This window comes from Thamnophis sirtalis, unplaced genomic scaffold (genome assembly GCF_051295495.1).
Source record: "Thamnophis sirtalis isolate CommonGarterSnake01/CBP01778 unplaced genomic scaffold, rThaSir2_p1.2 scaffold_3, whole genome shotgun sequence".
NCBI lineage: Eukaryota > Metazoa > Chordata > Lepidosauria > Squamata > Natricidae > Thamnophis > Thamnophis sirtalis.
The window spans coordinates 165122085-165136298 of record NW_028261383.1 but is presented as its reverse complement, the minus strand read 5'-3'; the positions used below and the strand labels follow the sequence as shown (position 1 = coordinate 165136298).

General features: G+C 42.3%; 1 protein-coding gene across 1 annotated transcript; it reads right to left on the bottom strand.

The window, feature by feature from the left end:
* Nucleotides 1-345: 345 nt before the first annotated feature.
* On the bottom strand, nucleotides 346-13822 carry LOC106538538 (adiponectin receptor protein 1). The gene is made up of 7 exons (XM_087710720.1): nucleotides 12882-13822; nucleotides 12048-12200; nucleotides 7620-7791; nucleotides 5542-5728; nucleotides 3938-4125; nucleotides 3052-3245; nucleotides 346-2318 (listed from the first exon to the last, which is right to left on the bottom strand). Exons 1-7 carry the CDS (start codon nucleotides 12978-12980, stop codon nucleotides 2190-2192), a joined length of 1122 nt encoding a protein of 373 aa, XP_087566846.1. The 5' UTR covers nucleotides 12981-13822; the 3' UTR covers nucleotides 346-2189.
* Nucleotides 13823-14214: the final 392 nt, after the last annotated feature.

Below are 14214 nucleotides of genomic sequence, written 5' to 3'. Positions count from 1 at the left end.
GCCAATATGCTGGGTTTGGGTTGGTGGGTCAAAAGCCATGCATCCTTTTGTTATGCGATCACCTTGCTCCCTTTGGAAGCATGGTCTCCACGCTCACTTTCCACCATGTCCCATCGTCTCTAGAGAAGTGACACACCTTCTCCATATTGTACCATGATAAAAAGTGCTTCTACACCCCCCCACCCCCCCACACACATAAAAGAGCCTAGCCTAGAGGCAAAAATATCTATGCCTAGCTGCCCCTCTTCTTCAAAGCTGCCAGTTTCTGGATTGAATATTGCAGCTTTCTACTCAGAACAAAGTTGATGGTATATCTTAGATAATGGTCTTTTTTTTCCTCTCATGTTTTCATATCAGTCAAAGCAGATGATTCCCAAAAGAATCCAGATGATTGTCTTTATAACCGACCACTTTTTGTTCCTCCATTTCTTTTCCCTATAAATTCCACTGTATCATGAAAGAACTAGAACCATCTCCAGTTTACTAAATGCCACTTAGATTGATCAAGAGATGTTAACAATAAATTAATAAGAAACTGGCCTCCCCATCCTGCTTCAGCATCCTAATACTTTGTTATAGTTATTAAAACACTTCAAAAGAACTGTATTTGCTGCAGGAGAGAGAGGATGGGCATTTACTCAGACTTTAAGCAGCTGGTCATCTCCAGGTACATTGGTTATGCAGACTGAGAATCCAAAGGCAATCAGGTTAGGGAAGAATGTTGGGAATTGGCTTGGCTGATGGTGGAGTCCAGTGGTTATGAATTTGATTGCAGGGAACTTTCAGTGTTCAGACCCAGATTCTAGGCTCTTTCCTATAAGACTGGTATTGCCGCTTTACCGACAGCATCTAAAGAAGTTGCATCACTGTACCATCCAGGATGAAAGTTGGAGCCCCTTGGTCTTCTAGTAGCAGGGAGGGATGTGTAAAGAAAGAAGACTCTTCTGTTACTCTGGACCTGCTTTTCCCTTCACACTGCATCTTCAACAGAGAAAGGGTGAGGGTTCTGTAGCAAAACACCAAATAGACTGACAGTCCTTCAAAAGAGGGAGGATCGATGAGAGTTCAGTTCAGATGATTTTCATTTGCTGTAATCGAGATCCTTGGGGAGAAGAAGTAACCTGATCCCTCACTACATGCACAGACATACACACAATCTATTATTAAGAAACGTCCTACTCTTGAAGCTATTTGTCAGGGATTAAAGAACAGAGAACTGAGCAACAGCTACTGTAATTTCCAAACTAGTAAATTGATGGTTTAAAAAATGGAGGCTTTTCCAGCCCAAGCGCTGATCTCTCTCTCTCTCTATGCAGTCGTGATTAGAAAAGTTTCCCTTTCTGTACCCTAAAAACATTTAGACATCTACAAATCTCGGAGGGTAGAGTGGAGGGATTGCTGGCACATAACTGCATCCATCCTTAGCCCGGGGGTGGGGTGGGGTAGGGTGGGGTGGTAGAATAGATGTGTGCCAGTCATCCATGCCGATGTTGGTCTGGACAGTAGGCTTAGCTCTTAGATTTATAATCTACATTTCCATAGAGAAGCAAGCAATCCAGCAACAAAGCCAACTCAATCATGCTACCTTGGGGGTTTCCTCCCTCACTTTTTACTTTTGATGGAATAAAAATAGTTTGTTGCGTATTTCAGTAGATCACATGCTTTCTTGGCACCCATCTGAAAATAAGCCGCCTCTTAAAAGAGCACCAGTTCACAAAGAGAACTGAACAAATATGCACGGCTTGGACAGACCTGAGAATACTTCATTTTTTAAAAAAAAAAAAGACATCTCTTTAGCTTATGGGAGATACTGTACTCATCCATCGTGCTCTTATATGAATCCCCACATGAACCTACATTATAAGCTGTCAGAAGGGATTAAATGCCTACCCTATTATCGCCCATCTCTTTAGCCTTACACTTCTTGCTGGCAATTCACACACACGTGTAATCCACATGCTCACACATATCATACATAGGCTAATGTGTGGGTTGCCCTAATGGAGGAAAGGAGAGCCATTCCCCCAACCGCAAAGAAGACCTGGGACACAAAGGTTGTTTTTCAAATGGAGACTTGGTGCAGTGCCCTTTAAGAGAGGCCCTGTCCCTCGTGGTCCATATCCAGAAGTGCTCAGGGTGATGGGAGGGCTGCCCTCATTCAGCAGGTATCCCTGGAGCCTCAAAAGGTATCAGAGCACAGTGTTCTCCATGCAGCTGCCACCCAGCGATGAGCGGAACGCTTGCAGCTGGGAGACCCCGTGAAGATGGACACAGGCGGCTGCAACCACCAAGACGTGGAAGATCTGGTGAGAATGGAACTATAGAAAGAAAGGAGAAGAAAGGCATTGGAACCCAACCTGCCTCGTATTGACCATCACCACATTATGAGATTTCTTTTTGTTCCTGACATTCACAAATTAAACAAAAAACAAAGCAGCTGGGGCTTCTGCAGGATTTGTGACATAATATCCCCAGCCGAGCCATGAATTAAGTGTACTCATCCCTGGTTCTCTTCTCATCATGTAATTCTGTCATCTAAGTGTTTCGCAGCACTTACTATCTGTTTTTTATTAATTTTATACTGCTTGCATGCAAGCACACACTAAGTACATTAATAATGTGCATAATTTTCTATATATTTGATTTGGTTTTTTTAAAAATCTTGCTTTATGAATTTCACGCTGTCACATTTTCTGGGTAGCCTATCCTTAAGCTTCCTTATATTTTCTCTCCTTAAAAAAAAACAACAACAGGAGGAGGCAAAAATGTCACTCTGCCTGTTCTGGGAATCTTGCCATGTCACTATTTCTCTTGTTTGAAAAAAGGTTGTCTACCTTGTCTGATTTGGTATGGGCCCTCACAGTTTGCCAAGGCAAAGTACTTATCTTAACCTGCCTCCTGATATTTTGGATGTGACAAAATGAAATGTCAAATTTATCCCAGAATGAAGCTATGGCTTTTACCAAGAGAAAAGATAATGTGGAACTCATATGAAGACTCTCAGTTTAAATACTTCCATCCCTCTTCCGTATTTTCTTGCCAAAGACATACCCAGATGTCACACTTGCCCGGGAAGAAACGTTCAGGAATGCGGGCAGCATACAAGCCCACTCCCAAGATGTAGAGGACTGCCATGAGGAAGAGCCAACCAATCTGTCCCACTGTCGTGGCCTTGATAAAACCTTCAGTGATCATGAAATGGAGGGTGGGCACTAGTCCACTCAGCCCTAGGCCCAGAAATACACCTATCCCAAAAAGAAAGAGAGAATGTAACTTGGATGGATGGTTCCGTGGCTTTAACATCAATCCAACTAATGACATCTTAACCCCCAAAACTGGAGTGTTAATGAAGGAGCAGCTGATGGAACGTTAGACAACAAAAGCACACACATATTTTCATATTGAACTGATGTTGTTGGCACTGGCTATCATATTATGCTAGTTTACTGTTTTGTTCCTGTATCTTTTATATTAACACAGTATGCCAGCTGTTCCCAACCTGGTTCCCTCCAGATGTGTTGGGATTACAACTCCTTTTTCATGTTGGACTTTCCTCACACTTGGACAATGTTAGGTTTAGGAAGGCTGCATTGTGCCAGGCAAGTTCCTCTATATTATATAATTACTTCGGTTTGCAATGGTCAGGTCATGAGTGTTTTTTGTGTACCAAAATTGACACAATTGAGAAATACAAGAAAGGTCTTGGAATCTTGGCACCCCTGAGATTTCCAGAAGCATATAAATAGAGGACTCCAAAAACTAGTGAGAACTGTGTGGACAAAAATATAAACGGTTGTGGGAAGAGAGGAGTAGAAAGACCAGGGAAAGGAAAACACAACCAAAAGACTGGAAAACAACTAACAGGATTCCCCATCTTTAATAGGCTTCTCCACATAATGTAGCAACGTGAGGATGCAGTCAAATCATGAATAGTTACCTGCCCGCACTGCCCGATATTGTGGCGTGGCAAAGTGATCCCACTGCGACACCATGATGGCAGTTATACCCAGCACACAGACGATGATGAGGTAGATGAGCTGGGGTTGTGGTGAGCAGTAGAATGAGTAATACAACCAGGGAACAAAACTGCCCATGGTGAGCAGTGCAATTCCAGAGTAATCCAATCTGTACAGAAGGTACCACAGAAAGCAAGGTTGGGTGATCAGTGGACATCATGCATTGGGCAGGGCTTGGTGTATAAAGTTTAAATTACAGGAACCTTTAAACTATTTTAGTAAAGTGTAGTTCTCTATAGCCACAGTGTGGGCAAGATATTATGAAGAACCTCTAGCTTTCATTAAACTGCCAAGATGATCCATGTTATGGGAAGCATATATGCAGGCATAGATAGCAAGGATTGTACCTACATGCCAATTTCTACAAGAACCACATTTTTTGTCACATTATGATGGCTTGACTGTAAGGAGAACAATGAAACCCGCTTATGAACTAGTAATTGATATTGTCACCTCCTAAAATGGATGCATTCTCCATAGGCATCCCACTATAATCCCTGCCCACAGATTTTACAGGCTTCTGTAGCAATAACCAGAGACAAGATATAGCCAAGGCTCTTTCTCAGGCCTATACTTCTTGTGGTCCATTAGGTCAGCCTTCAAATTCTCCCCAGCACAACCTTTGACTTGGCTGCCTGGGAATTGTCATCTCAACAGAATCAGGAAGTGCTTGGGAGGTGAAAAGATGCACTAGACTAAATGTAGCTCACCCATTATTGGCTCGAAGTCTTGAGGAAAAGGGCTGTCTATTGGCTTCCCTGTGATAGCAAGAGCACAGCGAAAGCCCCTTCTGAAATCTCCCAAATATCTCTTGTGTAACACCTCCCCCAAATACTTCTTTTGTAACACTTATGTATGGTATATTTACCATAAATATACTTTGTGACTTACTGTCCTTGGGAAACCATTTATAGCATTGTTTCTCAACCACAGCAGAGTTAAGGTATGTAGGAGAATTTTGGAAGTGGAAGTCCATCCATTTTAACATTGAGGAGGTTGAGAAACATTGATTTATAGTGCTCTAAAGAACACCACTTCCTAGGCATTGTTACAAAAATGAATCTAATGACTCCAAGATGCAACTTCAATTGTAGCACAGCATTTTTATTAAGTTTCAAATGGTGAAGCATCAGCTGTGAGGTCCTATCAGGACCCTGGGTCGTTCCCAGATGCTGCATGGTGCTACAGGCAAGCCCAGACAGTGACATAGCAGAGTCTTGATGCATCTCCATCACTGTTTGTGTAGCACAGCACAAAAGAAACAGGTTGGGAGTGGGGAGATGGGCAAACTCCGGACAGATTCCAATACCTGATTGGTCATCTACTTTGGCTTGATGGGGATTTTCTTTTACAATAAGAAAAGGCTATCCAGTTATCAGCCAAAGAAGAAATTTACCTCGGATACTCTAAGCATGTCCTCACATTTCATTATGAGAGAATACATCTTGATTCTTAATTCTTGCCTGTTGGTCACCTGCCTCAGTAGTTTGCGGGAGGATGGAGAGAGGAGGGGAAATCAACTTACTTGGAGAAGGTGCGAGAAACTTTCTCAGAGTGGCAATAGACTGTGTGAAATAGCCAGGAGAAACAGAGACAGAGAATGGCTCCGAGGAAAAACATGCCAAAGACCACACGCTCCTGGATGGGGGCCACATATTTCATGTTGGGACTGAACATGTATCCAATGCCCAAAACCAGGAAGAAGAGGAATCCTGAAGAGAGGGGAGAAAGTTATCAATATATAAATGTTTCTGCATGTATTTAAATACTGGGGCATGTTTGGAAACAGGAAACATACATCTGGTTTGGCAGGGACTAACTAGGAATCCTTTCTGAATCTACCCCTGAAGACTCCATTTCAGGAACTTCATAGGCCTTTCTCAAGTTGGGAGAATCAATGTGTGAAATGGGAGACTGAAGAAGTACAAATGGCTTCTGGTGTGAGTCATGGTTGACTGAAAATGTCTCTGCAAATGAGTGGACACAATCGCTATGAAGACTCGTGGCACGACAAAACCGCGGTCCACTAAAGCGCGCCCGATTAAAGCGCGTACCTGACGTCATCATCAGCACGACAAATACGACCGCGGAGATTTTAAAAAGCGATTTTAAAGCAAGCCGATTCACGTAAAGGTAAGGGTTAGGGTTAGGGTTAGGGTTAGGTTAAGGGTTAGGGTTAGGTTTAGGGTTATGTTAAGCGTTAGGGTTAGGGTTAGGGTTAGGTTAAGGGTTAGCGTTAGGTTTAGCGTTAGGTTAAGGGTTAGGTTTAGGGTTAGGTTTGGAGGGGTTAGGGTAAGGTTTTCGCGTTAATTTTAAGTTTACCGCTCACAGCGTGATGTTTTCGTCGCGCTGTGATGACATCAGGTACGCGCTTTTGTCGAGCGCGCTTTAGTCTACCGCGGTTTTGTGGTGGAACCATGAAGACTAAAGACCAGTGGGCAGATTGATTGAGTATCTCCAGAGAAGGGGAAATTGGACATTGCCTATGAATGCTCTGTACAGCAACTCCTCATGAGAAACAAGAAAAGCAGACTGGTTTGAATGCCAGGAGCCAAGCAAGATAACATCATTGTTCTTAGCAGCAGTGAAGCCTTTCGTAAGTTCACAAAGGAAATGTTCAATTTAATTACTTTAATTACATTTTGACATTCAAAATGGAAAGCTTAATTTGACATCTGATGAGTTTTACTTTCTTCTTTGGATTTAACAAACTTTAGGTGAGAAACTTAAAAATCTAAAATAAATTTGAAAACTACAGCAGTGGTGCCTGGCATTTACAAAGTAGATTGGTGAAAGTTTTGCAGACTTTTAAATGCCAAAGAGTGATGAAAGATTGAATCCTGTGATTTTGCACAGAAATGATTTAAAGATCAAGATTGTATATAATGAAAAGAATGTAAAGTTGGATTATTTGATCACGGATAAACTATTTGTTTGATATTTCTAGAAACTCATAGTGGACTTTTTGCTGAACTAGATTTGAAAAGATAATTTCTGGATTGTGCATAGATAAAAGGCTATGGGGAAGAAGAGGTGCAGATTTTTTTGTAACTTTAAAAGAGGATTAAAAGTTATTATATTTGCTTATGTTTGGTATAATGAAGCTTGGAAGCCACTAATTAATTGTTTTTCTTTTCTTTTTTGAAACTTCTGAACTTTTTTCTCTCTTTTAGTTTAGTTTTTATTAGTTTTTACTATGTTTATTAAAAACTTCAATAACATTATTAGAGACAGAGCAAGCATTTTTCAGCTAGCCAGGAGAGGGGAAGGCCAAAATCTTGACCCAAGCTGGCCTAGCCTACTGCCTTAAAATTCAAGAAGCAGCCAGTGAGTTGGTCTTACATTTATCATGTCACCAGTAAAACAGAAGTGAGTACACCCCCTCACATTTTGTAAATATTTAAGTATATCTTTTCATGTGACAACATTAAAGAAATGACACTTGGTTACAATATGTAGTGAGTATACAGCTTGTAGAACAGTGTATTCCACTTATATTGTGGAAACCAGAGAGTTTGATTCAGAGGAGTGCAATTTATTTCCCACCCTCTTTGTTCCCCCCTCAGACTATAGAGCTACACAGTCTTCTGCCCCGTGACTGACCAAGCAGATGAGTCCAGATGTTGCCAGTTTCGGTGTGGAGCCGGAAGATGCTGCGGAAACAGGCGCGGAAGGAAGGCATGGGTGGCCGATGTCCGTGTAGGAGAAAATCGTTGTCTTTCAGCCAGTCAGGTAGCACATCATAGGGCATCACACGCCAACGGCCCTCCCAAACCTGCAACAGCAGAAGAGAGGCGAGAAAAGTCATAGAAAGAGCTTGCCTATCCTTCCTTCTGCGAGCTGAGAACATCAAAACAATGAGTGCATTTGTATACTTGAGGATATGGTATGCCGAGGTGGCGCAGTGGTTAAATGCAGCACTGCAGGCTACTTCAGCTGACTGCAGTTCTGCAGTTCAGCTGTTCAAATCTCACCAGCTCAAGGTTGACTCAGCCTTCCATCCTTCCAAGGTGGGTAAAATAAGGACCCGGATTGTTGGGGGCAATATGCTGACTCTGTAAACCGCTTAGAGAGGGCTGAAAGCCCTATGAAGCGGTATATAAGTCTAACTGCTATTGCTATTGCTATGCTTCTTGGAAGGGGAGGGGGAAACCAACTTGGGGGAGAAGAATTTCTAGTGTTTTCACAAAGATTTTTTCTAGTGTTCACATCACTGAGTTTCAAAGTAGGGTTTGGGGTTTTTTTTTTGCCTTCATTCCCTGTAAGCCTAGGAGTGGAGGTGGAGCTCTCGCCTCCCAATGAGGAGGCTGTGAGTTCGATCCTAGACAGAGGCAGATATTTCTCTCTCTGGGCCCAATGAGAAAATGTCTGCTGTGAACTCTGCATTGGCGACAGGAAGGACATCCAGCCAGTAAACACTCAGCTCCATGCAGTTGCCCAACTCCATCCTGATGCAAGTGATTGCGGGGTCATTAAAAGACAATAATAATAATTCAAGATTCCAAAGTGCTTTGAAGTTAGGGCGAAGTTACACAGCCTAACTCCTCCTCCCAAGATTTAGATGGGGTCCTCCAAACATTCCAAGCAAATTGCTATTTTTCATGCCAAAGTGGAGGCGAGTAATAGAATCCCCCAAGAATGAATTCTATTCAAAAGATGCATTGAATTTAATGTAATCTAAAATAAATCTGGTCTAGTTTAAATGCACTGTGTGGCCCTGTCTCTTTTTTTCTGATGCACAGCCACCATAGGCCACCCAGAGCTAAAGTGTAGACCTCATCCTGAAAAAAGGCCTTGATCCTATATTTTGAAAATGGGCAGTGGGGATGTCTTCCAGCTGATAATTAATTTTAAAGAAACTGATTATTATTTTTTGCATCAGGAAGTTCCCAGTAATCTCCAGTTAGAATCTCTTGTTATAAACAAATCTAGTCCACCTTACAGACTTGCCATGAGAATAAAATGGGCAGGATACGAAGAATGCTACCTCTATTATCTGGAACTCCTTGAAGAAAGACAAGGTGTAATTATTGATTTTTATTTTTTTTAAAAAGATCACGATTAAACCACAGCAGGAGTCATCAATCACTTTCAGGCTCTTCTTTAACAATGCACTGGGTTCATCACGATCCCTTCTGCTTTGCTTGTTCATTTGTTAGCTGCAGAAGACAAGCAAGTGAGCAGAACTAGCCCTGCTCCAAAAGCGATTACTTTCCACCTTGATGGAATGTTTGGTTGAAAACAAGCATCCCACAATGGGGCGGCGGGTGGGGGGGGGGGACCTATTGTAATTTCTTACTGTTCAAATCAAACAGCTTCTGTCATAAAAATGTGGCAAGTCTGATCACATGAACTTTTTGAAAAGGCAAAGTAAGAATGTTCTGGAGAGGCAGCAAGAAGGAGGAGCAGCCACAATGCGGGCAACTTAGAGGTAGTCCAGACAAGAAGCTCCAATTCCTTCCGAGGACTCAGCTGCCTCTTATTTAACTGTTGCCTCATCTGTGGATCCTCCTCCTGTTTCTCAAAAACAGTCTCACAGATCATTACAGAGAGGGATACAGAGGTAGAGAGAGTTGTTTGAAAAAAAATAAATCAAATAACCATCTGAGTTGGGCTGGTGTACTGACCAAAAAGCCTTATTTCAGGAACAAGCCATCTTTCTAGGCCATGAGCACCACTGCATCATTTAGAGCAGTGTTTCCCAAAGTGTGGTACGCGTACCCCCAGGGGTACGGGAAGAGTTTGGTGGGGGTACACGTTGCACCGGAGTTTGGTGGGGATCACGTGGGAATATCCACTGCACCGTGCTTAGCTGCGCCCACAGAACCAAATTATGATGATCTGTCATCTCAACATAAACAATTTCATCCTTCTCATTGAATCAAATAAATGTTCTTTATAATATAACTTTCGTTTATTTTGCGTATGTACCAAAAAAATTAAATATATATATATATATATTGATTTTTATTAAAGCATATGTTTTTTATGAGGGGTAGTCAGCGTTACGAAAATTATAGAAGGGGTACACATATGTCAAAAGTTTGGGAAACACTGATTTAGAGGCATGGAAATAATAGGAATTATATTATTACATACACAACAATGTATGAAATCACAGCTGTCAGTTTCTTAGTTTTCATACACAAGTTCTTTCCAAGAATCTAGGATTCATAATGTATCAGTGCATTATTATTGTTACTGTAATTAATCTACATTTTGATTTACAGTCTGGGGCTGGTAAAAACTTAACAGTTCAAGTCCTAACCAAGGACCAAAGAGCTGTTAAGGTAGGGTCTGAGTATTTAGACAGTTCTGAGTAAGGTTGGTTTTTTACAAATCATGACATTCAAGAATAAGTTCAAAATTTCCATGTATTGAGGCATCCCTTTGGGTATTGCTCCAAGGGCTCCTATTACTATTGATACATTATTATTATTGTTGTTGTTGTTGTTAATAGTAGTATTTCATGCCAGAACTTGGAATTATTTTGAGATGTAATTTTCTTGAGAACTTGCAGCTGTTTAAACAACAGCAATAACTAGTGTTCAATTTTGGCAATCTAATAGTGCTGTTGGTATCTGAAGGAACATATTGCCAACTCTGGCCTTACAGAGGTTCTGGGAATGTCACGATTAAGTGAAGATTTTAAGATAATGTTTATATCCAACATTTGAGACACATTGTGTTATTTGATGCATTTTTACTTAGATGTCAAAGGGAATTTAATGAAGCTTATATTCAGGTAAATGGATATAGGATTATGACAGTTATCTCAAATTCTAATTCTATTGTACCACATTCAATAGAGGTCATGGGAAACTGTCTATTAATTGCAAGTCTTCCCTTTGAGAAATAAAGCAGGTAGAAGAAAGGAATAAATGGGTATGGGGGGGTCTCTTCTTCCCACCTCCCCTTTCTCTTCACTTTCCAGTATTTTACAGTATTTTCTTTTAATACCAAAAATGAAATAAGGAAGAAATTAATTCCCAGAAAAAGCAAAGAAATGGGCAGGAGTAAGAGCCATCACCTACATGACCTTTTTAATGTAAACAAAACAAAACAAAAACAAAACTTCCTTTCACTTTTTTCAGTGAATAAATTAACTCCCTTCCTCTGAAATTTTGGTCAGCCTTCTATCACAAATTCATTTTCTGGCTTTCTTAAAAGTTAGTCATTGCTCATCCACAATATCTGCACAATGATGCAGTGAGGAACTCTAGACCCTAGATGTAATGATCTTATTTGAGAAAGAGGCTCTTATAATAGTAATGCACACATACAGTCTATACATACCATACATACATACGTACGTACGTACGTACGTACGTACATATGTCTTTGGAACAACTTTCTGGGAGTCTCAGATAAGATATTTTACATGCTAGAGTTTACTCAATTTCAAAAGTAGGCTGGACATAGCTTACAAAAACAGAGGACAATACTGATCCAGGAGAAGACTGTTCTCACTTGCCTTTATCTGGCAGTTCACCTCCATATCTTTGGAAGTGTAGTTTTTTGCTCTTTGTGCTGCCTTATGTCTCCGTCCCATGGCCTCCCTCAGATGTGGATCTGAAGGGAACTCAGCTGGGTAACTGAGTTGCATGTCAGAAGAGTGAGCCCACACCATTTTCAATTTTGTTCCTCCTGGTCTTCCTGGTTCTGGGTAATGTGGCCAAATGGCCTTGCCCCTCTATGAACCCGCCCAGAAGCTGGCTCAGAATGGGTTGTCATGGCAGAGAGGAGGCTCTCTTCCCCAGGGTGAAGGATGAAAATTTTATGGCTCTCCCACTCCCAGGCCCTTGGCAAAAGGGGCTATTTTTCCCAGCTTGGTAAAGCTGAGAAGAAGAAGGATGTTGGTCAGCAGCTGAAGTCATAATGATGCTTCCTGGAGTACTGCTGTGACATATTGGCTTGCCTCAGAATCAATAGGGCTCATTCAAGGGTTGACTGTTGGACAACAGTTGTAGAAGAATGAAGTTACAAAGAGCTTGGCACACAAGAAGGCTTAATTTAATTGGTGTAACTTGCCTTCAAAACAAATTCCTCCATCTTCTCCATGGCATGCTGGGCCTGAAGTGGCAACATCAAGACCCGCACAGGATCTGGACCAGTGTCTTCCTCCTCTAACTCTGGATCGTCTGATCCCCAGCCTGTGGGCTCAACCTTCATTTCAATACCATCCTGAAAAAGAAGATGCATACACTGGCCAATGGAATTTTATAGATAGAAAGAGAGAATCTGAGAAGAGATAGGAGGAGTGAAGGAAAACCAGGAATAACATTTCCCTTTTATGCTATATAGTGCAGTACTCTGCTGATAGATTAACAGAGAGGCTCAAGGTCCTTTCCCTCTTAATGCAAGGGATAAAGAATAAAGCTCAAAATAAGATAAAGAGCTTCCTCCTTCAAAGAATCACAACCAAGAACAGTTGGTTTAGATTTGGCCTGCAGGGCTACCCTATCAACCAGCCACTAGATTCAGAGCACTGAGAATCACCTCTAATTATGAGCTTGCAATCCACCTCTGTGGACATGCTAGCTTTACATCTGATCTGCTGGACATGGTGTTTGTAATTCTACTGTTAGAAGCAGAAGACAGAACAATGGAACTGATGCTCAAGTGATTCCATAAGCCAGACAGAAACATTAGTAGCAAGTGTTGCTCTGGCCATATTTTCAGCTTTGAGTTACTATTGTACTTTTCTTGAAACTTCAGCCCAGCAAAGCCATTTTCACATTCTTAGACAAATGTAATTGGCCTTATTGAACAGAGTTTGGACCATGATGACTGCACACAAAGGAAAGATGCAGAAGAGAGGAATAAGAAGAGAGAGACCCAATGAGTGGTTCTCCTGATACTCACCTGGCTAGCGTTCTCTTGTAACAAAGGTCTCATTTCAGCCACAGCCTCCTCCCCCAGGTACCCTGCGCACCACCCAGCCCGCTCCTTCAAGGGCTCCATGATGGGGGAGGAGGGGGGGCATACAGTTGAAGCCTCTTCACAGGCAGAGGCTCAGTCCCCTCTGCAAGCCACCAGCCCCATCGTCCCCACTGTCTCTGTGAGAAAGCAGAGGGGGTAAGGGATGCAGAGGGATGAATCTCTGAATCCTTCTGTTCTCCTTCTCACCCGGTGATCTGCCATTTCTCCCCCTTCAGCTCCTACTTCCCAAACCACCCTGCATGCTTATCCACAAGAGCCATGCTTGACTTCCTACCTCCCCCCCCCGAAATCTCTACCTCTCTTCAGTTCAGCTGTTTCCCCAGTCTCTTTTTTAAATTCTTCTAACCCCTACCATCCTATCATTCCTTGTCCCTCTAAAATTTCATAACCTGCCCCCTAGTTGTATTGATTTGAACTATAAATATTGGTTCTCTCCACCCTAACAATTTATGATAATTGCTTGACACCTACTCTTGCTCCCAGCAAGGGGTTGGTTGGGGAGAGTTTTTTCCCCTTAGATTCCTAATATGGTACAGATAGGCAGTGCCACCCCATAGTTGACTTCCCAAAAGGGGGCAATAGACAATCTCTTGAAGATTTGTAAGTGGAATCCAAGGAATAGAAGCTTCTCTATAACCATTCCTTGGACTCCCTTACTTGCTATCCAAGCATGGTTCATATCTATCTACTCATCAACCCTCACAAAAACCACTATTTGGATATTTCCTTCTGTCCCATAGCATCCCTGGCCCTACTTCTTCCTCGTCCCCATCCCCTTGAGGCCCTCCCAAATACTTCTGCCCTCCCTTCCCCTCTCCATCGCTCCATCACCTTTCTTTCCATTCTATTCTCCCAGCCCCTTCATTATACCCTCACCCAAGAGCCCTAGCAGCAGCATCGGGACCCAGCTGCCCCTTAAAACCCCGCCTCCCGCTCCGATAAGCTTTGGCACCTGCCCATCAAATTGGGATCACTTCCTGCCAGATGCCGAGCATCCTCGCTTGCTTGGATTGGGCAGTGCGTGGGGGTGGGGCAGAAAAGAATCAGGTGCAGAGAACTTCCGGCTGATACTGGAAGCCTTCCTTTCATTGTTGCCATGGTGACCCTTAAAGAGCTACATGCCCCTTTGTTTTTCTAGCGTTCGACAAGAAAAGGGGAGAGCGCAAATCGTTTTGCAGCTACTGGGGTGCAAAAGGGGAGGACCGCCTTTTGCCTCCCGTGCAGAAGTTAATAAGCTTGCGAAAGGTCGGGACGT

What these genes read in the sequence shown, in the direction of transcription:
- LOC106538538 (XM_087710720.1), bottom strand. Translation starts at nt 12,980, where the DNA reads ATGGAGCCCTTGAAGGAGCGGGCTGGGTGGTGCGCAGGGTACCTGGGG. An exon ending in TACAAGAGAACGCTAGCCAG is followed by an intron (nt 12,201 to 12,881) that starts GTGAGTATCAGG and finishes CTTCTTTTTCAG; the next exon opens with GATGGTATTGAAATGAAGGT. An exon ending in GTTTCTCGCACCTTCTCCAA is followed by an intron (nt 4,126 to 5,541) that starts GTAAGTTGATTT and finishes CCTTCTGTACAG; the next exon opens with ATTGGATTACTCTGGAATTG.